The sequence below is a fragment of the Bos grunniens genome, chromosome X, assembly GCF_055505025.1.
Source record: "Bos grunniens cultivar Pamir isolate PY7600 chromosome X, Bosgru_T2T1.0, whole genome shotgun sequence".
Taxonomy (NCBI): Eukaryota; Metazoa; Chordata; class Mammalia; order Artiodactyla; family Bovidae; genus Bos; species Bos grunniens.
The window spans coordinates 93,453,396-93,477,645 of NC_141194.1; the positions used below are offsets into that span (position 1 = coordinate 93,453,396).

The window sequence follows — 24,250 nt, forward strand, 5'->3', positions numbered from 1 at the left end:
CACACTGTTCTCCATAGTGGCTGTACCAGTTTGCATTCCCACCAACAGTGTAAGAGTGTTCCCTTTTCTCCACACCCTCTCCAGCACTTCTTGTGTGTGTATGTGTGTCTGCACACACATTTAGCATGTCATATACAACTGTAGTTAGTTGTGCATAAGTTTCTGTATATGGGCTTGTATATTTGGCATGTCTTATTTTTCTTGGACAATAAGGAGTATGCCTTCTACTTCCTTTGTATCCCCCACAGAACATAGTGTGTGTGTGTGTATATATATAAAATAATGTATATTGCATCGAATAGAGCATCTTAGGAATTTAAAATTATAGGTCAATCTTAAAAACAAAAATTTTATTAAAAAATGATAGAGAATGTTGTAAAGTCCATACAACCTCAGATTAATTTTATATCTTTTATATTTTTCTATTTCAACTACAAATTAATGCCTATTATGATAATTGAAGTATTCCAAAATTCTCAGATGACTTCTAAATCATTAATAAAACAGTAAAATACTTTTAGTGATGTTGCATTGTCAGATATGTTTTACTATGCTCTCATCCTGTGAAAATTGGTAATCTAAGTATGGTATGTATGCTAATTATGAATTAATGACTGATTAATCTTAACTCAACCTTGGGCAAATCTGCTTCTATGTGCTTCCTCAGCTGTTAAATGGGGGAAAATGACTGCTGGCTCACAGGCATCCAGATGAAGATTTTACTCTTTTAAAATAGAATGTGCCAGACAGGTATTTCATGACACAATAACTTTGAAGTTTGGCAATGATGGGACTATGGGCTTCCCCGGTGGCAGAACCCACCTGCCAATGCAGGAGATGCAGAAGATGGGGGTTCTATCCCCGAGTTGAGAAAATCCCCTGGAGGAGGGCATGGCAACAAACTGAAGTATTATGGGCCTGGAAAATCCCATGGACAGAGGAGCCTGGAGGGCTACAGTCCATAGGGTTGCAGAGTCGGACACAACTGAGCATACACACAGTGAAAGGACTACCTGCCAGTGAAACTAGAAGGGGTGGCAGATGAGTAGAACAGGAATTTTGAAACTAGAAATGGCTGGGACTCCAAGTTTAACATGACCCTCTAACCACTTCTTCTCTCCATTTTGGCCCTTTTCCCATTCCCAAGCAGAGTATCAAATGATTAGAAATTAGGCCTTACCCCTCCTTTAAGAAAGTGCCATACTGCTAGTTTCTTGTGGTTTGGGAGGAAAAACAGCATTCTATTGGACTCCTCACCTCAGTAATGTCCTATAATGCCTGTTTCTGTGAATGATATTTATGGGTCCCCATTTTCCAGGCTTATTGCCTTGGAAGTTACATAATCAGACGCTGAAAGTTATAAAGTGTTGAATTTGTCCAAAATTGAGCTCTTATTCACAGGAGGAGAGCCTGGGACCATTTTTGCTAGGTTAGCTTTCTCCTTTGCTGAGTCTGAGCACTTGGAATATTTTAGTGTTGGCCTGCTGTGACTCACTGCCTGTCCAGTGGCTTAAGAGATGCTTAACTAAGTCCACAATAGGTATCTCAGATAATGAAACACTGGGATATGCACAAAAGGACATGGTTTTAGGCATTAGTTATGGGGCCATTTTATCATCAGCCCCTATTTCCACTTTCTCAATGCAGCCCAGTAAAATACAATATTTGAGAATCTTTATGCTTTGCCCTTTCTTACACCCCAAACCTGATGAAGTGCAAGTTTTCATCATCTTCCACATGAGGCAGATCTGCTCCATTCATTGCAGGAAATATTCTTAGCAAACACTTACCCAGTGTGTTCAGCAGCAATCAGGCCATTGATGATGATGTAGAAATTTATTAGAACATGAAGAGAAGAATTACCTACAAGCAATTCCGGAGTATTGGCTACCAGGAGCCAAATGCCTCATAGGCAGAAATTCATTGAATAGCATGCATTTGTTATATGTTGGGTGCCAGAAGTTTAAGCACTCGAGCTCAGACTTGCTATTAAACCCTCCCTAGCATGCGGGCCACCCACCAGTTGCAAGGCATGATGACACGACAGATAACCCGCCCTCCTTGGTAGCAATATGGATACGGGTAGTAACCTAGTAAAGGTTCACAGACGCGGCGACAGTAGCGGTTGCCTCGACGGCAGTAAATACAACAGTAACCTCTCTCATCCAACATGGAGTCGAATTCTATTCCATTTTCAGTCTGAAAGAAGAAGAAACCAGTGTTGGAGGGGAAGAGGTCTGCCAAGCAGGGGAGGAATATGAAACTATAGAAGTTGGGGCCTGGTGAGTAATTAAGTTCCTGAGCCTGATCTTGGAGATATATCAATGGACTAGATCAAGATTGATTTTAGTTTTCTTAATTTAAAAATTTTTTAAAAAACTTAGTTTTATTGAAATAGAGTTGACTTACAATGTTGTGTTAATTTTTTTCTGTACAGCAAAGTGATTCAATTATACATATATTTATATATATTCTTTTTCATATTCCTTTCCATTATCATTTATTGTGAAATATTGACAAGATTGATTTTGAATGAGCCTTTTAGGTATTCCAAGTTTCTTAAATACTTTTTTTGTTGTTGTTAAAACAATGACCAGTCTCCTTTCAGTGACTTTGATCTGAAAAATAGTGAGATTTGTGAAGGCTCTTTGTCTTTTTCCTCTAAACAAGAATAATGTGCACAGAACTCACATAGTCATTGATTGGGAGTTCTTCCTCACTTGCTGCTTGTCTGGCGTGACGGGTCTTCTCCACCTTCACTTGAGGGACCACCCACTGCTCGTTTTGTTCAATGCCTTTTTTTTCACTGGTAGGAAAGTGAAGGTCTTCACCATCCTCCTCAAAGTCCTGTAACTCTGAAACTAAGGTAATACACACAAAGTTGTGATGCAACCACTTTGCTTGGGGGACTAGCATTGGGGGATAGAGATTTTCATTGTGTCTTCTCACTGTCCTCATTTAGGTATGCATGAACCACTTTTCCAGGGTTCTGTAGCTGACATTTTAAGGTCTTCCAAAAGAGATCTGACCATTCCTATGTACACAGACACCTTTGCTCATTTGGCATCAGACACTTACTGTTTTGCCTTATTAGCATGTTAAATTAAAAATTGAGGGCAGGAGACTTTGGTGTCTCCCACAATGATTTTACTCATGGTCGGTGCTCAGTAAATATTTTTGGTTGCCTGATTTGATATAGTGTCCTCTGTCCTCCTTCCTCATCCCTTCTCTTTTCTGTGTTAAATGCTTTTTTATTAAACTTTGTATTTAGAAATTATCTTAGATTTATAGAAGAGTTGCTAAGGCGGTACAGAGTATCTGTATATCTTTTCACCCAATTTCCCCTAAGGTTAACATTTTATATAACCACAGTACAATGAGCAAAACTAAGAAATTAGTATTGGTACAATAGGTTGTTGTTGTTTAGTCACTAAGTCATGTTTGACTCTTCGTGATCCCATGGACTTTAGCCCACCAGGCTCCTCTGTCCATGGGATTTCCCAAGCAAAAATACTGGGGTGGGTTGCCATGCCCTTCTCCAGGGGATCTTCCTGACCCAGGGATTGAACCCATGTCTCTTGTATTGCAGGCATTGGCAGGCAGATTCTTTACCACTGAGCCACCAGGGAAGCCCTTTATAGGTACAATAAAATTAACTAAACTACAAACTTTACTCAAATTTCATCATTATCTCCACTAATGTCATTTAAGAGAAGGATGTTGAAGCAGAAGTTGTAGTGTCCAATCCAGGAAACCACAATTGCTTTTTTTTTAAGGCCAAAGAGTACCAATAGATGCCCGCATTGATTAGATCCTTCTCTCTTGGGCAATATAGTGATCTATGCTGTCCAGAATGAGGGAGGCCAAATTTTATGCTAGTTAGGCAGAATAAGATGTCCAAGGACATTTGCCCTCTCTGTGGGCTGACTGGAAGTTGAGATCTGGAGTCTTTAACTCTACCTTTAGCATCCAATTGCTTTTATACTGATTCCTAAAATAGTCACAAAGAAATTGGTATTGCAGTGACCGTCCTTTCTTCTGAGGAGAATGCCACCATTTGACATAGAAAATCCTTCTTGAGACAATAGGGCATTATTTTGGCTCTTCTCTCCTCTGTTCTTGGGTTGGGCACATAGTGGTTTGAGCCATAGTTTGGTAGCTCGACTGCAATGAATATAGATGTACAAAGAGAGACAGATTAGCTTTTTGCTATCACTGCAAACATTGGGGTGGCGTTACCTTTGATGGGATATTTAATAGCCTGTCAGCATTAATTTATCTGATTTATAACTTGGCTGTGAAAAATCTCCTCCTCACTGGCTGTCAGCATATACAGTTTCATCTAAGAAGATACAAGCTTATCATTTGTTTTCCTAGAAATGTAGTCTCTGAATGCTGGTAACATTAACCCGTTACTGATTTTGGAAAGCAGAGGATGAAGAGGAGGAGGAGAAAGAGGAGGAGGGTGAAGCCATACCTGCTATTAGAGTGGGATTGATCCAATACATGGTCACATTATCACAAATCTCCAGAATTTTGGAATTTTTAAGAAAGTCTCGGTTTTCAATAGGTTTTTCTGCTGGGACCCAAATCACTGACTGTTCAAAGAAAGTTGTGGTAATTTCTTCATTCTGAGAGAAGAAAGTTGTTCAGGGTAGGGATAGGCAGAGAAATTAATAAAGTGAGTGAGAAATTATGGGATACTGGAAAACACCATATTTCAAGTCTGAATAATAATTATAGTCCCAGAGCTTCCTGTGAAGTAGCTCTGTGCCATGCATACAGTAGGTGCCTTTGGGAGAGTTAGCAACTGGTTCCTCCTTCTCCCCTCTAACTGTAAGTCTGCTCACTGAAACAGCAGCCTTCTCTGCTTAATTTCTCTTAAAGTCAGGAAGGCTCTCTGTCATTTTCTAGGTCTCTCACTGGGCCAAGTATGTTTTAATTTGGCCTTCTGGAACCTTGAGTGACTTATGTTTGTTTTCTTTTAAATGGATGTTGTGTGTGCATGCTCAGTCACTTGGGTCATGTCTAACTCTTTATGACCACATGGACTGTATCCCACCAGGCTCCTCTGTCATGGAATTCTTCAGGCAGGAATTCTGGAGCGGGTTGTCATGCCTTCCTCCAGGGAATCTTCCTGATCCAGGGACTGAACCTGCATGTCCTGTGTTGCTTGCATTGCAGGCAGATTCTGTACCTGTTGACCCATGGGGGAACCCCTTGGTGTTGTGAGTGCCTGCCTTATTTTAGGCTTATGATTAGGATTGCAAGTTTAATTTGATCACAAGCTGAAAAACACTCCTATAATCCAAATTGGTGAAATCAGTTAAGTAGCACCAGGACCTAATATTTTGGCTTTCAAGATTGCCTGTTAATGGTATAGTTGTAGTACCAAAGATGTCTTTATTTTTTATTTGTTTGTTTTGAAGTCAAGTCTCTAACTTGTGACTACAATGCCCTGACTACTGTTTTACTCCTTTCATTCTAGATGCTTGGAGTTTGTCTGACAGAATGGTTTTTATTTAGGCAATCTTTCTTTTTTATTGTCAAGAGCACTACCTACTTTTCTGTTTATAATGTTGGAAGTAGTTGTCGTGTATACCTAGCTCTTTTTAAACATATATATATTTTTAAATTTACTTGTTTGGCTGCATCAGGTCTTAGTTATGTCACACGAGATCTTTGATCCTCTTTGAGGCATGAAAACTGTTAGTTGAAACATGTGGGTGGGATCTAGTTCCCTGACCAGGGATCGAACTCTATGCCCCTGCATTGGGAGTGTGCAGTCTTAGCCACTGCACCACCAGGGAAGTCCGGTATACTTATCTCTTAATCTCCTGGGCTTTGACAATTTACCCAGTACTCTTAATTAGGTTTTTCCTTTTCTCTTTTGTTTCTCTCTAGTTTTATGGTTTCACTGTTTTTATTCTTTGAAATATGGCTATGTGTAATTTTTCTCCTAGTCATTTAAAACTCTTCATCTTAGCTCCTTTGTTCAGGAGTCTGTAAAGACCTTGGTATGCACTGAAAGGGACTGTATAGAATGAGGTTGGTACACTGACTAGCTTTGTTAGAAAAATCAGGGCTATTTATATAACTGTTCTGCATGTTAACATGTGCAAACTATGGATGCAATGGTGAGGGAAGTACAGAATAAAAAGTTTTTGTCATTCAGGATCACAACTTTGTCTCATAAAAAAATCTGTAGCCTAAGTACAAACAAATAGGATTTTCTTGAAGATAAAGCAATTTCACTATCATGAGATGAATACTTAATGTTATTTAGACAATCTGGCAAAATTAACTGAAAAATAAATTATGGCCAAAATGAGACATTGTGGGCCTTGCAATCTCAAAAATGACAGAATGATCTCTGTTTGTTTCCAAGGCAAACCATTCAATATCACAGTAATCCAAATCTATGCCCCAACCAGTAACGCTGAAGAAGCTGAAGTTGAACGGTTCTATGAAGACCTACAAGACCTTTAAGAACTAACACCTAAAAAAGATGTCCTTTTCATTATAGGGGACTGGAATGCAAAAGTAGGAAGTCAAGAAACACCTGGAGTAAGAGGCAAATTTGGCCTTGGAATACGGAATGAAGCAGGGCAGAGACTAATATAATTTTGCCAAGAAAATGCACTGGTCATCACAAACACCCTCTTCCAACAACACAAGAGAAGACTCTATACAAGGACATCACCAGATGGTCAACACCGAAATCAGATTGATTATATTCTTTGCAGCCAAAGATGGAGAAGCTCTATACAGTCAGCAAAAACAAGACCAGGAGCTGACTGTGGCTCAGACCATGAACTCCTTATTGCCAAATTCAGACTGAAATGGAGGAAAGTAGGGACAACCACTAAACCATTCAGGTATGACCTAAATCAAATCCCTTACGATTATACAGTGGAAGTGAGAAATAGATTTAAGGGCCTAGATCTGATAGATAGAGTGCCTGATGAACTATGGAATGAGGTTCGTGACATTGTACAGGAGATAGGGATCAAGACCATCTCCATGCAAAAGAAATGCAAAAAAGCAAAATGGCTGTCTGGGGAGGCCTTACAAATAGCTGTGAAAAGAAGAGAAGTGAAAAGCAAAGGAGAAAAGGAAAGATATAAACATCTGAATGCAGAGTTCCAAATAGCAAGAAGAGATAAGAAAGCCTTCCTCAGCAATCAATGCAAAGAAATAGAGGAAAACAAAAGAATGGGAAAGACTAGAGATCTCTTCAAGAAAATCAGAGATACCAAAGGAACATTTCATGCCAAGATGGGCTCGATAAAGGACAGAAATGGAATGGACCTAACAGAAGCAGAAGATATTAAGAAGAGATGGCAAGAATACACAGAAGAACTGTACAAAAAAGATCTTCACGACCCAGATAATCACGATGGTGTGATCACTGACCTAGAGCCAGACATCCTGGAATGTGAAATCAAGTGGGCCTTGGAAAGAATCACTACGAACAAAGCTAGTGGAGGTGATGGAATTACAGTTGAGCTATTTCAAATCCTGAAAGATGATGCTGTGAAAGTGCTGCACTCAATATGCCAACAAATTTGGAAAACTCAACAGTGGCCACAGGACTGGAAAAGGTCAGTTTTCATTCCAGTCCCAAAGAAAGGCAATGCCAAAGAATGCTCAAACTACTGCACAATTGCACTCATCTCACACACTAGTAAAGTAATGCTCACAATTCTCCAAGACAGGCTTCAGCAATATGTGAACTGTGAACTTCCTGATGTTCAAGCTGGTTTTAGAAAATGCAGAGGAACCAGAGATCAAATTGCCAACATCCGCTGGATCATCGAAAAAGCAAGAGAGTTCCAGAAAAACATCTATTTCTGCTTTATTGACTATGCCAAAGCCTTTGACTGTGTGGAAAACAATAAACTGTGAAAAATTCTGAAAGAGATGGGAATACCAGACCACCTGGCCTGCCTCTTGAGAAATATGTATTCAGGTTAGGAAGCAACAGTTAGAACTGGACATGGAACAACAGACTGGTTCCAAATAGGAAAAGGAGTTCGTCAAGGCTGTATATTGTCACCCTGTTTATTTAACTTATATGCAGAGTACATCATGAGAAACGCTGGACTGGAAGAAACACAAGCTGGAATCAAGATTGCTGGGAGAAATATCAGTAACCTCAGATATGCAGATGACACCACCCTTATGGCAGAAAGTGAAGAGGGACTAAAAAGCCTCTTGATGAAAGTGAAAGTGGAGAGTGAAAAAGTTGACTTAAAGCTCAACATTCAGAAAACGAAGATCATGGCATCTGGTCCCATCACTTCATGGGAAATAGATGGGGAAACAGAGGAAACAGTGTCAGACTTTATTTGAGGGGGCTCCCAAATCACTGCAGATGGTGACTGCAGCCATGAAATTAAAAGACGCTTAACTCCTTGGAAGGAAAATTATGAACAACCTAGATAGCATATTGAAAAGCAGAGACATTACTTTGACAACAAAGGTTCGTCTAGTCAAGGCTATGGTTTTTCCTGTGGTCATGTATGGATGTGAGAGTTGGACTGTGAAGAAGGCTGAATGCCGAAGAATTGATGCTTTTGAACTGTGGTGTTGGAGAAGACCCTTGAGAGTCCCTTGGACTGCAAGGAGATCCAAGCAGTCCATTCTGAAGGAGATCAGCCCTGGGATTTCTTTGGAAGGAATGATGCTAAAGCTGAAACTCCAGTACTTTGGCCACCTCATGCGAAGAATTGCCTCATTGGAAAAGACTCTGATGCTGGGAGGGATTGGGGGCAAGAGGAGAAGGGGATGACAGAGGATGAGATGGCTGGATGGCATCACTGACTCGATGGACGTGAGTCTGAGTGAACTCTGGGAGCTGGTGATGGAGATGGAGGCCTGGCGTGCTGTGACTCATGGGGTCGCAAAGAGTTGGACACGAGTAAGCGACTGATCTGATCTGATCTTTCTGGGGGGCAGCACCACATGTGGAAACTTGGTTCCCTGACTAGGGATTGAACCCATGCCCCTTTCAGTGGAAGTGCAGAGTCTTAACCACTGGACTACCAGGGAAGTCCCTGCCTTTAACTTTTTCAGAAAAGAAATCTTGTCATGTCAGTTTGGAATGTCATTGTTGGCTGGCCCAACTCAAAGTCTTACATTATTTTCTGTAAAAAGCAGTATGTGATACTGGATATAATAGCTTTTAATCTTATTCATTCTCCTTTCATCTTATTCTTGCCTCCTATAGTAGTCTCTAATATCCTAGAAGTTGCTCTGTTCCTCGGATGCATCCAAATTGAGTGTGTGTTATTAACTCAGTCATGTCCGACTTTTTGTAACCTCATGAATTGGGGCACGCCAGGATCCTCTGTCCATGGGATTTTCCAGGCAAGAATACTGGAGTGGGTTGCCATCCCCTTCTCCAGGGGATCCTCCCGATCCAGGGATTGAACCTGGGTGTCTTGCATTGCAGGCAGATTCTTTACCGTCTAAGCCACTAGGGAAGCATCCAAAATAGGCTTATTTAAAAAAAAAAAAAAAAGACTCCCAAACTTTTCACTTGCCATAGACCTTGGGAGCAGAGCATCGTCTTTGGGGGAAATCCTTTTCTTGGAAATTCTAGGAACTTCTGTAACTTCTGTAAGAGTCTGTAACTTCTCTGGAAGTTACTGGTTCTGTGGGAACCAGCGACAGCCATGAGACTTGGATAATGGAAAGTAAAAATGATCCCCACACCACCCCATCCCTGCAAATAATAAATAAAAGTAAAAGAAAAAGGTAAATGGGTAGATGAGAATTAAGATGGAGAGAGTTGGGCAAGAGAAAAATGTAAAAGAACCTAGGAAAGAGAGAAGAAAAAGAAAGAGGTATTTATAGTACATAGAGCGGTCTCTGTGCTATTGGGATAATTTCATTTTAGATTTGCCAGTTAAGCACTAAGAAAACCAACCCAACCCATTTGTTTCTTCTGGCTATAGTCACAATACATCCTTAGCTAAGGTTCCCCTCCTTCCTCCACTGACAGCAACATACCATAATTATTGTCAGAATATCATGGAAAAATGAAGAGTCTCCTGGGCTTTATTGATGGCTGTATTTTAAGCAATAATCCTCCATCTCCCACTAGGCCTACAAGGGCCACTAAGCTGTTGCCCTGATGCACTAGGTTATCTTACCCTGACCTAGGGGTGTGCTTTCAGAGAATTTGTATTACACTGTACTTCTAACCTTCTTTGCTTTTTCTTTTCTTAGTGATATTAAGGATAGATTATTCCATTAGCATCCCAGCATAAAATGGTAAGATGAATGAACTGAAATATTTTTTAAATTTTTAAAAATATTTATTTACCTGGATGTGCTGGGTCTTAGTAGTGGCATGTGGGATCTAGCTGCCTGACCAAGGATGGAACTCAGGCCCCTTGAATTGGAAGTGTGGAGTCTTAGCCACTAGGCCACCAGTGTTAGTTGCTCAGTTGTGTCCCTCTCTTTGCAACTCCATGGACTGTAGCCTGCCAGGCTCCTCAGTCCATGGAGTTCTCCAGGCAAGGATACTGGAGTGGGTTGCCATTTCCTACTCCAGGGGATCTTCCCAACCCAGGGATCCAACCTGGGATTCCCACATTGCAGGTAGATTCTTTACCATCCAAGCCACCAGGGAAGTCCCTTAATTTTAATTTTTTTATTGAAGTATAGTTGATTTTGGGCTTCCCTTGTGGCTTAATCATAAAGAACCCACCTGCCAATGCAGGAGACACAAGAGATGTGGGTTCAGTCCCTGGGTCAGGAAGATCCTCTGGAGAAGGCAATGGCAACCCTCTCCAGTATTTTTGCCTGGGAAATCCCATGGACAGAAGAGCCTGGCAGGGCTACAGTCCATGTGGTCACAGAGAGTTGGACATGACTGAGTGCACAAGCAATAGCAATATAGATGATTTACAATGTTGTGTTACTTTCAGGTGTACAGTAAAGTGATTCAGCTATATATTTAAGTTATCACAAGATATTGAGTATAGTTCTCTGTGCTATGCAGTTGGTTGTCTATTTTATATATGGTAGTGTTGAACTAAAATCTTTATTTCTTATTTTAAACTTTTATAATTTGCATTGGGGTACAGTTGATTGACAATGCTGTAATAGTTTTAGGTGAACAGCACAGGGACTCAGCCACATATATACATGTATCCATTCTCCCCAAAACTTCCTTCCCATTCAGGCTGCCATATAATACTCAGAAGAGTTCTATGTGCTATACAGTATGTCCTTGTTGGTATCTATTTTGTGTATAGTAGTGTTGAATTAAAATCTTTAGAATAGGCGAATGTCAAAGTGTGACAAAAGCAGCAAGGATCCCGAGTGGCCCTGGGGCTTTTGTTTTGGCAGGATTGATTTTGTTCTTCTAGCTCACCACTCTTACCAGAAATCTTTGGTTTGGAAGCAAATGCACATAAGCCATGTTAATGGCTGCTATCCTTAAGTTAATTTTTAATTTTTATTGAAGTATAGTTGATTTACAATGTTGTGTTAGTTTCAGGTGTACAGCAAAGTGAATCAGATATATATATATATATATATATATATATATATATATATATATATATAAAAGTTGTTATAAGATATATGAGTATACACCCTTATGTTCATAGCAGCACTATTTACAATAGCCAAGACATGGAAGCGACCTAAATGTCCATCAACAGATGAATGGATGGAGAAGATGTGGTACATATATACAGTGGAATATTATTCAGTCATTAAAAATGAAATAATGCCATTTGCAGCAACATGGATGGACCTAGAGCATTTACTTAGTGAAGTAAATCAGACAGAGAAAGAGAAATATCATGGCATCACTTATATGAGGAATCTAAAAAAATGATACAAATAAACTTATTTTCAAAATAGAAACAGATTCAGACTTAGAGAATGAATTTATGTTTACCAGGGGGCATGGAACAGTTAGGGACTTTGGGATTGCCATGTACACACTGCTATATTTAAAATGGAAAACCAACAAGGACTTACTCTATAGCACAAGGAACTCTGCTCAATATTCTGTAACAACCTAATTGCGAAAATAATTTAAAAAGAATAGTTATATGTATATATATAACTGAATCACTTTGTTGTACACCTGAAACTACACAACACTGTTAATCAACTGTACTACAACATAAAATAAAAAGTTAAAAAAAAAACTAAAACTAAAAAAAAAAGAAAAGTACAATGTTGGACCTAAAAGCATCAACTTTAGTTTTTGAAAGGTCTGAGTTCAAGATCCCAATCTGCTCTTCTCTAACTGTGTAACACTGGGCAAGTTACTTTTTGGTTCACATCTGAAAATGGGGACAATAATAGTACCTGTCTATAGGATCATTGTGAGAATCAAATAAGAGTAAAGCATTTAGTACAAAGTCTGACACATAATTAGTCCCCAACAAATTATGGCTTTTACTACTACTGTCATTCTTACATACCTCATCTATTTCTTCCTCTGGTTCAGAAAATTCAGGAATCACTTTAATCTGAGTTTTGATGAAGCATTTTTGAAGACCTACAAAGTAAATGCCAGTGTATCCCTATAAAACAGACAAAAAAATAAGAAAACTTTCTGAAGTAGCCACAATTAATGAGTGTCATGATTTGTTAGGGCCCCAGGCTGGCAAAATTTGAATTCAAAAGGAAAGCTTTCTCTTATAAATTAAATGGAGGCTACAGGTTATTTTTAACTTGACTCAAGTGTTCTAATATTTTAAGTGGGAAGCCTTAGGGAGAAAACATCCAACTTACATTTTTAAAGTCATGTACTTCCAATGTTTCATCAGTGCCATTTCCACTTCTGAATATTTCAGTTTTGGTAATGGGATCAATTTCCATGTAAATCTTCTTCTTCTCTCCATTGCTGTAGAAAGTGTGCTCCATGTCATATGTCTGGGAGAACAAAGGAAAACAAGCTGTAAGATACTCAGTATGACCACCAATGCAGGTAGATGTAAGAAACATGGGTTTGATCCCTGGGTCAGGAAGATCCCCTGGAGGAGTGAATGGCTACTCACTCCAGAATTCTTGCCTGGAGAATCCCATGGACAGAGGAAGCTGGCAGGCTGCAGTCCACAGGGTAACAAGGAATCGGACACAACTGAAGCAACTTAGCACACACACACAGATGTCTGTTCATGGTGATGGTGGTTTAGTAGCTAAGTTGTGTCTGACTCTTGCAATCCCATGGACTCTAGCCTGCCAGTCTCCTCTGTCAATGGGATTCTCCAGGCAAGAATACTGGAGTGGGTGGCCATTTCCTCCTCCAGGGGATCTTCCCCATCCAGGGATGGTCTCCTGCATTGCAGTCAGATTCCTTACCACTGAGCCACTAGGGAAGCATGTTTGTTCATAAGACACTTTAATTGGGTAATATCTGGGGCACATTCTTTTTCCAGAGCCTTTGTAGAGAGGTGCTGTCTCAGCAGCTTGCTGTTGGGAATTCTCTGAGACTTGAGATTAAAGTGAGGTGTTTTTTGGCACTAGAGCTGATACGGGGATCCCTTCAGAGTTAGTATTTTGTATTCAAGCCAAGTTGTTGAACTAATTACTAAGAATTCCAACAGTTTTTCTTGGCAGCCTTGACTAAATAGCAAATGATATTTTGCAAAGCAGTCTATAAGGTGTTTTTCCCTTATGGTAAGAAAAGGAACTGCCAAAGACCTCTACTGCTTCTTTAAACTGCCACTTCCCTTTCTAAGTACTCAAAGGTCACCCACTTTCTTCCTGTGAAATTCAGTAGGGCTGAGAAAGAGATTTGAACAGATTTAGAATGCTCTTTATCTCCTTATCTACCAAGAGATTTAATATTGCCTTACCAGTCTTGGATATGTCCTTTTTAAGCACTGAAGACCATTGTCTTTGGCGAATATCAAGTAAGAGTCTTACCCCGACCTCAACTGCTTCCTTTTGCCCTTTAAACTCCAGGAAACATTTACTGCCTTCCCCTAACCTTCTCTGTTATGGGCTAACAAAATCTATTCAGTTTATTACTGAATTCTCTTTTCCAAACTCGATTCAGCTGACTTTAAGTCTTCAGGTTCTCCTGCATACAGAATTTAATAACCATGAATTGTAATATGCACTATGTAATATGGTATCTTCCAAGAAGAGCGCCTTGGCAAAGCTAAATATCAGGTTACTCCTGAATGGTTGAAACAAAACCCCAGACTCTCTGCTAACCTCTAAAAGAGACTGTCCTCTTTCTAAGGCCCGTAGAATATCCCAGTCTATTAACAAGCCCATTGCTTATAATTGAGGACGTGTTACGTTGTTGTTGTTTAGTTTCTATGTCGTGTCTGACTCTGTGAGAACCTGTGGACTGTAGCCCGCCAGGCTCCTCTGTCCATGGAATCCTCTAAGCACGAATCCTGGAGTAGGTTGCCGTTTCCTTTTCCAGGGGATCTTTCCAACCCTGGGATCAAACCTGGGTCTCCTGCACTGCAGGCCGATTCTTTATTGCTGAGCCACCAGGGAAGCCAGATGTGTTTACAGCTAGAAGCATAAGAAAAACCCGAAGGAATTTGCTATCACAAACCAGGGCAGCCCTGATGGTGTCATGTGGAAGTCTATCTTATCCCTGTTGTTAGGAGGCCTTTTGCTATCACGTTTCTTCATATTCATTTTTCTTTATGAAAAGCATTTGGTAAACTGAAAGCCTGGAAAAGCAAGTCATCCACAGAGCCAACATTGCTTTCTAATGATTCTGTTCCCAGTGGCAGTCTTTTAGAGCTTGCACTGGGTTGGGTTGTTTTTTAATGTCTGCCAGTGTCTGTGACTGAATGTTAGATTAACCTGGTCAAATTTTCCCCACCTCAAGTAGAAAAACACGTTGGAAGGGCTTGTAGAAGCACTGTTACCTCAAGTGTGAAAAGTTGATTTAGTTACTGAATAGGAAAGCAAGAGACAATGATATTGACCTCTTTGCTGCCCTACAGTAACTTAGACATGGTCAGAGCTGAAATAATTGTTGAATACATTTTTATCACCAATGGCAAATTCTTGGCTTCCTAAAGAAATTTGAGCATTGGCAAGGTCTTTTAAGAGACAACATTTTAAAAGGGGAAGGAAAACACTATTTAGAACTTTCCAGCAACTGCAGAGTTAACACAGTGAGTCTGAGTTGGTTTGTGACAGGTAGCAAATTCCCTTAGACTTGTTATTTGCTTCTAGTTATAAATTTGTTCTGAGTTGCAGCTCTGCGGCCAGCCTGAGAAACTTCTACCTTATGGCAACAAATTGAGCTCTCAGTGGGCCTGACCTAAGTAGAGGAGAGAGGCATCTAATGCAGATTCAGCCTTGTCAGATCTCTCAACAGGGTGGAATTTCTTTAGAAATACTATCCATTGCTGAGACAAATGTCGACACCACCAGTCACTGGGGGTGGGGTGGGGTGTTTGTTTCATCAGTAGCACAACTGATGGATTATTGCACGGAAAAATGAGGTTAGAGACTAGGGGCTGTTGGAACGCTGCCTACCTGGGCAAAAGAGAAAATACAGGCTGTATTTTCAATCATTGGGAGAAGACTATGGAACCATACTGGTGACATTTAGGATTTCAGTGTACTTCTGTGGAATGAATTTTCCTGCACTGTTGGCAATGCACTTCACTTGGACACCTTGCTAGATGAAAACTATTGGAAACTGCCACGCTCAGCAGATCCTGATTATTTTCAGCATTCTTTCAAAGAGTTTTGTTGTTGTTGTTGGGGGAGGAGGCATCCATTCTGATTGTAATTATTAACCAGCATGTTGCCTTTTTGTTAATAATGATAGTGGGATCAGAATGACTTCATTTGTATGTGAATTCTGGGTGGGAGGTGGGGGCTATATATTCACTCAGATGGAATTCCATTATCAAAGGTGTCCTTTTGGAACAAACTTTGTCTAGAAGATGATGCTGGTGGCCCACTTTGGACTGCTTAGGGATGAGTTTGAGCAAATCCAGACATGCTGTCTTGTCCGAGTCCCCATGGAGCACATTGCTTAACTGGCCCATATGAAGACTGAGCTCATGCCTCTGGCTTTAGAAGTACTTTTCTTTCTACTAAGCTCACTGGCTAAGGGGCTAAGGGTCTTTCTGGAGATGAAGGAATAAATGATTTTGTCCACTCTGGGTGTAAACTAAAGCAGAGACAGGATGACTTGTCTGAGAGAAGTGTGAGTGGGCTCCTCATACCTCATTTCAGACTGCCTCTAAGTCAGCTTTATTCCAGGAAGGACAGAGCAGGGTCAGAGTATGATAAGAACACTTCTGCCAAACTGGCAAATTAGGGCAAGTTAATCTTTGGTGCTTCTAGTTTCCCTTTTCTGTACTTTTTATATCCTGTTCCTTTTGCGCCTTTCTATGCCTTCCTCCTCTTCCCATCTCCCTCTATTCCTCTGTCTCCTGTCTAGACATCTAGGAATTTCGTGATTTTTCTGATACTTTATATCAAAGAAATCTATCTGGCAAATGATTTCACACTAAGATATTAGTGATGGGCATTTGTTTAAAAAATTGAGTTTGATACTTAACTCAAAGGAAAGAATTACTACTGGTGGATTTTAAACACAATGGCAACAAGAATAAGAGATATTTTAAGGGCATCTTTCCTGCACCACTCAAATGGGCTCCAGCTCCATCCACAGGTAAGGCTGATCTCAAATACCAAGGACCAGAACACTGGAGTGGGACAGGTAAACCAATGGGATGAGATATGACTCAGAAGTAAAGTGAGATATATATGTGGTGAAGTCCAAGGAGTGAGAGATATAAGAGGAGTGCACTGATAAAACATGGAGAAAACACAGACTCATTTCTCTTCCTTGCCCAGGAATTCTTTCCTCAGTGCAGTTAAATCCTCCACTCAGGCAGCAAATGAGCCCTAACATCCCTCTTTCACAGTTTGCTGTGCTTTCAAGCCTCCATTTGTGACAATCTCTGAGATAAGAAAAAAAAAAAGCTTTTTATAAAGAGTGAAGCTGCCTGAGACCTCAGTGTGATAGATCTGTTTGGGGGCAAGTAGCTTTAGCTTGTCCTGAAAAAGTATTTGAGCACATTTGGCTTAGGTTTGTTTTTTGAAGCCTGTGATTAATCTAGCTGTTCTTCTCTCCACCGTCCTTCTTTACTGTCTGTTTATGAGGTACATACACCCTCCAAAGGTGAAATACATGCTCAGAATAGCTGGCTAGCAGATGTTAGGCTGGAAGGAAGGGAAGGGAATGTATTGTGCCGTATTATTACCGAACTAGCTTGTGGGAATTAAAGGGCCTCTGGGTATTTCCTTAACTAACACAGAGCAGACACATTGTTTCTTATGCAAAGTTGGACTTCTGTATCTTCAATCACCAGTTCTCACCCCTGGAAAAAAAATTGACTAGGCAGCACAGACATTCCTCTTTTTCAAAAAGAAAAAAAAAAAAAAAAAAAAAACCCACATTTCTTTCATCTAGAGATTCAAGCTGACTTGGAAGTTTTTCCTACCCACTACCCTTACCACTCCTTATTCTTAAATGCAGATGAAGAATAGTGGAAAAAATCTCTAGACCAGTTTCTAGTCCTAGCCTCAACTCTGCCACTTACAAGCTGTGTGACTTTGGACAAGTCACCAGATGTCTCTGGAGGCTTGGGTCCCATCTTTATCTCTCACCCCTTGCCATATGCAATGTTGAATAGTTGACAAAATTAATTGTCTTTCTAAATTGAAGTATAGTTGATTTTATCCTCTAGGGTAGGAAATGGCAACCTGCTCCATTATTTTTGCCTGAAAAATTCCATGGACAGAGGAGTCTGGTGGGCTACAGTCCATGGGGTCACAAAGAGTCGAAGACAACGACTGAGCCACCGACTGATAGACTGGTAGCTACGACTAACAATGTTGTGTTAGTTTCAGGTGTGCAGGAAAGTGATTCAGCTTTTCAGATTCTTTTCCATCATAGATTATTACAAGATATAGAATATATATATACAAGATATAGAATATATCCCTATGCATACAGTAGGTTCGTGTTGTTAATCTATTTTATATACAGTAGTTTGGCAAAATGAATTCTTTTCAGATTTGATAGACAGAGGTCAAGTTGAACTGTTGAACTACTACTACCTGTTGATTCCTGAGCTACTTCCTTACAGTAGCCACAGCCCCTCTCTTAGCCACTAAAGGATAGCTCCCTTTGAAGACCTAGGGTTTTTCTGGCTGGTACCATGTGATTTGCCAGCAATGCTGCCTTAGGAGAATAAGGAGACTGAATACAAATGTGTTCCTAGGAGCCAGAGTCCTAACCTATGTGATTGATGCGGACCCTCAACAACACAGAGTAAGAGCTGACTCAAGAGAGTTTCTAGACAACGGTGGACTTCACTTTTGCATGGTTTGGGAGGAAAATAAAATTTTAAAATGCTGACATGGCACCATCTGGTAAAGTTCAGTTCCCCTGCTAAATAGATTCCAGCTCCATCTTTCACTTGAGAGGATGAAATGCTTCTCCAGACCCACATTTCACCCACCAAACTGGAAAACCCGGGGAACTCAGGGAAGAAAGTTGTATCCCCTGTGTGCCTACAAGGGGAATGAATAAAGTTGGCCCTGGCCAATATTAGTATTAGAGAAATAGCCTCAAAAAAGCCAGATCCTGACTTATCAGGAAAGTGCTTTTTCTGAGCAAAGGATTTTCAGGCTAGAATGCTGTTGTGTTTGCAGTCCTGAGTGAAACTCTTTGAATTGTCATCTGCAGTTGATGTGAGGGGGAGGGCAGACAGATGCCCACCTATCCTAACCATTCTCATTTCATCCTGTTTATATGCAGGAGCTGAGGGGACATCTCCAGGAATCTGCGGATTGCCATGTGGGTCTTAGGACTTAGGCTTTCCAAATAGCCCTAAAATCACCAGGCAGTTCCTATATATGGCAGGAAGGGCAGCCTTTCATTTATTTAATTAATTAGTCTTCTGCCTCATTCTACAAAGGATTGGAGGGAGGATAGGCTACAAGGTCTGTGCTATATCTATCAACTGTTGGTTTAAAAGCTGGGATTTTTCTGCCTTGTTTTCTCCATATTGAATAAATTAGCTGGAGAGTTGATTTCTCCTTGTTTCAAGTTCTATGTGTGATACAGGGAGCCTTAAGCAAGAATGTATCTCTAGGGAATCTGCTTCAAAGATGACTGGGCAGTCACTGCATGGAAGTGGAGCCTTGTGATGCCCTCTTGAAACCTCTGGGACTGAATAGGTACCCTCTGCTCGGTTTAAGAAAGCTGCATATAGAACTCAATGGACTGGCTTTCATTCAGCTCGAGTGGCTTCTATACGTGGCTGTGGGTTGGGGATCTGTAGCCTGTAAGGGAGTGAAGCAGTTCTCTCAAAGTTAGTCTTCCTTGTTTCACTTTATTTTCATCCCTTCCTCTCTCTTTTCTGTGTGCATGTGCTCATGCCTGAGGTGTGTGGAGAGAAGGAGTCCATCATAGCTTACTTCCCATTTCAGATCAAAAATCTGGATCTTTTGTCCACATCAAGGTGGGAGGTAATGGGAGGAGGAGGGGAGAACTTACTGGCATGGAAATGTCAACACCAGATGTGGAATGTTAAATAAACACTTTATTATAAGCAAATGTCAAAAAGCAAAATAAAAATGAGGTGTGGTTGGAGGCTAGAGGAGCAAACATTAAAAACTTGGAGGGAGTCCTGGGATGCCAAACACATCACTGTCATCCATGAGCATAACAGCATCACCAGTTCTCTCCACCAAGGTCCCCACAGTCTCCATAGGTCCCACAGTCTTGTAAAGGAAAGTCCAGAAGATCCTGGGTTTTCATCTGCTAACTGATGATTCTTGCCAGACCATACTCTTAAGGGGAGCCTCTTTAATTTGTGCAAGATGCCTGGATCATTTTCCTCTGCAAATCTTCTTCCAAGACTAGTCTGACTTCTCTTCACTTCCCAGCATTTATTAAGTCCTCTCTGAGGCAGCCTTATTAGCAGCCCTAGCCATCGGAAACCTAGATGTTCCCTGGGGCTCTTTGTCTGGGAATTGAAGGTAGTGGACTTAGTGGAGCATCCACATCTCCAACTGGGTCCTTGGTTTGCAGTGGACCTAACCTGGTCTTCTGGGGCAAGGCCTGGACTTCAATATCAAAGGCAATAAATCACAACTCCCCATTGGAATGAAGAACAAACAACCTTTGTTCACAGTAGAAAAAAGTTACCTCAGGAGACACCTATGTATTATCTTTTACCAGATTGCTTTGCGTTCATTTCTGAGAATTCCTTTGCTAAAAAGTTACATACTCAAATGGATTACTTCTTGAGAGATTTGGTTCCTGATAAACTTTATTTACTAACATACCCCACCTCTTCTTTGCCCACAGTGACAAGATTTGACATTTGGTTTGAGGAAATTACAGGATTGCATTAAAAAGCAAACTGGAGTGAGAAGCAAAGATGATATAATACAAAAGCAGAGGTGACCATGGGCTCTGTTAGTGAGCTTGACACCTTGTTAGATAAAAGCGAGGTCCCCACACAGTCATTTATAATTACACTGAGACAAATAGCACTGCAGTTTTAGGAAAATACAAAATTTTTCAGAATAAGATTTGCAATTACAATGGCTACAATAAAACCAGAAAAGTCATAGAGCCCCATATTTAGGCACATACATATTGGTGGCTGAAAGGGCTAGTGACTGACTACACCCAGTTAAGTACATTATGGTCATGAAGGACAAACAGTTTATTCTCCTCTTGTGCTCGTGCTCAATCACTTTAGTCGTGTCCAACTCTTTGAGACCCTAGGAACTGTAGCCCACAAGGCTCCTCTGCCCATGGGATTCTTTAGGCAAGAATGCTGGAGTGGGTTGCCATGCCCTCCTCCAGGGGATCTTCTCTACCCAGGGACTGAAACTGTATCTCCTGCATCTCTGCAATTGCAGCCAGATTCTTTACCTCTGAGCCACTGGGGAAGACCAATTCTTCTCTGTCCCATCTGTAATTGTCAAGAGGACCCAAGATTCAATTTGTGGGGCAGCGTGTCACCTTGGGAATGAGTTATGTAATAGCAAAATTGGATCAGAATGTATCTTGGCACTCTTATTTATTTACTATTTCTTTCCTGATCTTAATTACTTTGCCAACTTTGCTAGCCTCAACGTTAGATGGCTTCTCTAGAAAAACATGTGAACAGAAAGTAGTTGAGAAGCAGAGAACAGTGAGAATGATAAGAGAAAGGGCTAACTATATGCAATGGATGATGCAAAAAATCCTTTCTGGAGCAAGGTATAAAAAAAAACAAGCAAAGAAAGTTCACTATTCTTTCTCCTGTTTAAACTTGATAAGGTAGCCCCTGGGACTAAATGAAAGTCAGTATGGCAGCAGAGGTGAAGAATCCAAAGGGTGTTATGTCTTACTTCTCTGTTTTTTTTTTTTTTTTAGACATTTGTCCAGTTGACTTCTGGCTCAGCTGGTAAAGAATCCGCCTGTAATGTGGGAGACCTGGGTTCAATCCCTGGGTTGGGAAGATCCCTTGGAGAAGGGAAAGGCTACACATTCCAGCATTCTGGCCTGGAGAATTCCATGGAATGTATAGTCAGTGGGATCGCAAAGAGTCGGACACGACTGAACGACTTTCACTTTCCAGTTGACTTTCTATTTTCTATACCCCCAGTGTCCTTCCTTATTAATCCATATTATTTTCTCTTTGCTCCTATCACTCCTTTGGCTCCTAATGGTTCATGCTCAGTCACTTCAGTTGTGTCCAACTCTGTGACCCCACGGACTGTAGTCTGCCAGGCTCCTCTGTCCATGGGATTTTTCAGACAAGAATACTGGAGTGGATTGCTATGCCCTCCTCCAGGGAATCTTCCTGACCCAGAGATCAAACCTGCACCTTCTGTTTCTCCTGCATTGCAGGTGGATTCTTTATCACTTAGTCACTGGGGAAGCTCCCTAATGGTTCATAACAACCCATTATTTTCTTCTTCCCTTCCCCATTATTTCATCCTGCCTCCTAGATGTGTGCCTTTCCCTTCCTATGTCTGCTAGCAAATAATTAATAACAGTGGTAACAACAGCAACATCCTACACCCTGAAAAAAAATGTGATAAAACCAGAAAATCATCTTCACACTGTACAGCTTGTAAATTTATTAATTCTCTTTCAAATGGAAATTGTTGGCATGAAGGGGCTATGATTTCCTTTGAGTCACAGCTAAACTTGCTCATTGTGTATGAGCCCAGGGGTGACAATAACACTAAGGTACACTAATATCAACTACAGTGGCCTGCTAAGCTTCACTAAATAACCCTAATATCAGAAGCATTCTGAGACATCTGTGATTAATGACTTGGTGTCACTTTTCTACCTTGTGGCATTACTATCTCACTGGGACAGCAACAACTGTGGCTAAACCCTAACATAACACTAACCTGTAGTGAGAAGCTGAAAAGCTCTAGTTTTTTTTTTTTTTTTTTGAGTCACAAATAAATGTGAATTCAGGTACGAGAATTACTCCTTCTGAAAAGGAGCTTGCTGCCTGTCCTCACAGGAGATGCATTAAGTCAGAAACGTAATCCCTGAAAATCTTTTGCTGCCATTTCTGGTGGTTTCTTCTTATGTGGTAGCATAATTACTTTTCCATCAGTTTCTGCCCAGATAATTGAAAGAAAGATGAAAACTATTTTTTCTTACAGTAAGAATTTTTCTTCTAGGAGGAACTTTAACTCCTTAAAACCAAGCATTAAAAAAGAATGGATAATTCTACATCTTATCATTACTAACTGAAATACAGAGAAAACTTTGTTCTCCATTTTGCCAAAATAATTAGGCAGAAAAAGAGTGAACCGAAATCTTGGTTCAGTTTTTCACGTCACCAAAAAATAAATGTAAAACAAACAGTGACTTTCATTTTCAGAGTAATATACATGTCAACCACTAATTAAATTCAATAAACTCAAAACAGAATCTTTGGATAATAGTGTTCATTTACTTACTTTTTTGGGTGTCTCAGGCCAGAAGTGCTTACTCCCCCAAAACAGGACAATTAGAGTTAAGGCGAGGATACCAAATACCAATCCACAAATCTTAAGTAATTTACATATCTTCTTGGATTTAAAAGCTTCTGCCTAAGCAAAATACAAAGAGAACAACAACAAAAAATAAACAATAGCCCTTAAAAATGCAAGCCGTAATTCAAAGTCACTTTTAATTTCACTTTTTAATGTTCACATAGCAATACGATATCTCTGTAAAGCCATGCTTTTGCTCAAAAGGGGAAAAAATATGAATCAACTTACATTTAGAATGTGACAGTCCTCACAGTTCTCTGGAGGATTCTTTGCCATGATCTCTCAGCACACAGCACTCTTTCCCTGCTTTGAGAGGACTGAGAGACCACTGCTGAGGTGGAGTTGCAAGTGAGTCGACTAACAGATGCCAGAGGAGAAGCTGAATTTATATGGCTCAAATATGTCATACCAGAGCCTGAGGGAGCCCAGGGGGCTCCTGTGCTGCGATTTGTTGCATCGATATACCCATATATGTATATAACTTCTGTGCACAGAATTCCATCCAGAATGGCAAAGACAGAAGGTTATAATGAAAACTATTGTCCTGGGGGTTGGTTTGGAAGGGGACCAAGCCTAGGACACTTTGAAATGATTTTTCACTATGAACTTAAAATATCAGTGGCAATGCATGCTGCATACTCCAGAAATAAGCAAACAAAACAAAGAAAAGAATGGAGACCTAATTTCAATTCCATTTGATCTAACAAATATTTACTGCAAGGATATTAAATGTCAAGCACTGTGCTTAGTATAGGAGATTCAGAAATGAATAAGATAGTGCCTTTTTCTCTATATTAAAGCTCTTTGAGGACTAAGATCAATATGTAGTCAACAAATTATAATTAAAAACAAGATTTAAATGGTTAATTACAAGTTTTCTCTCTCTTTTCATTCTGTCTCTCTGATTATTTTCTTTTCCTACACTGTCTTCCTTAGTCTGTTCCATAATGTTGATATTCCTTATGATTCTATCACTGATGATCCTCTCACTATATATACCCTTCTTAGATGATCTCATCCACTTCTACAGTTTAAAATATAACTTACATACCAATGATTTCTAAATCTATACTTACAACTCCAATATGTCTTTTGAATTTCAAAGTCATTTGACTATCTCTACCTCGATGGATCTCAAGAATCTCAAAATGCAACATGTCCCACATCAAAATCTTCTTTCATTTCTCTGATA

The 24,250-nt window shown here is 40.2% G+C and overlaps 1 protein-coding gene across 1 annotated transcript; it reads right to left on the reverse strand.

Annotated features, from left to right (window-relative positions):
* Positions 1-1,821: 1,821 nt before the first annotated feature.
* On the reverse strand, positions 1,822-23,465 carry TNMD (tenomodulin). Its single transcript, XM_086388781.1, has 7 exons — positions 23,287-23,465; positions 22,984-23,115; positions 12,772-12,912; positions 12,459-12,560; positions 4,478-4,631; positions 2,692-2,861; positions 1,822-2,199 (listed from the first exon to the last, which is right to left on the reverse strand). The coding sequence occupies exons 1-7, from the start codon at positions 23,332-23,334 to the stop codon at positions 1,990-1,992; spliced, it is 957 nt and encodes a 318-aa protein (XP_086244907.1). The 5' UTR covers positions 23,335-23,465; the 3' UTR covers positions 1,822-1,989.
* Positions 23,466-24,250: the final 785 nt, after the last annotated feature.

Bases quoted from the DNA above. Each gene is read 5' to 3' on its own strand.
- TNMD (XM_086388781.1), bottom strand. From the start codon at position 23,334: ATGGCAAAGAATCCTCCAGAGAACTGTGAGGACTGTCACATTCTAAAT. The intron at 12,913-22,983 runs GTAAGTAAATGA...TTGTTCTCCCAG, and splicing joins GGCCTGAGACACCCAAAAAA to ACATATGACATGGAGCACAC. The intron at 2,862-4,477 runs GTATGGCTTCAC...GTATTACCTTAG, and splicing joins CAATCCCACTCTAATAGCAG to TTTCAGAGTTACAGGACTTT.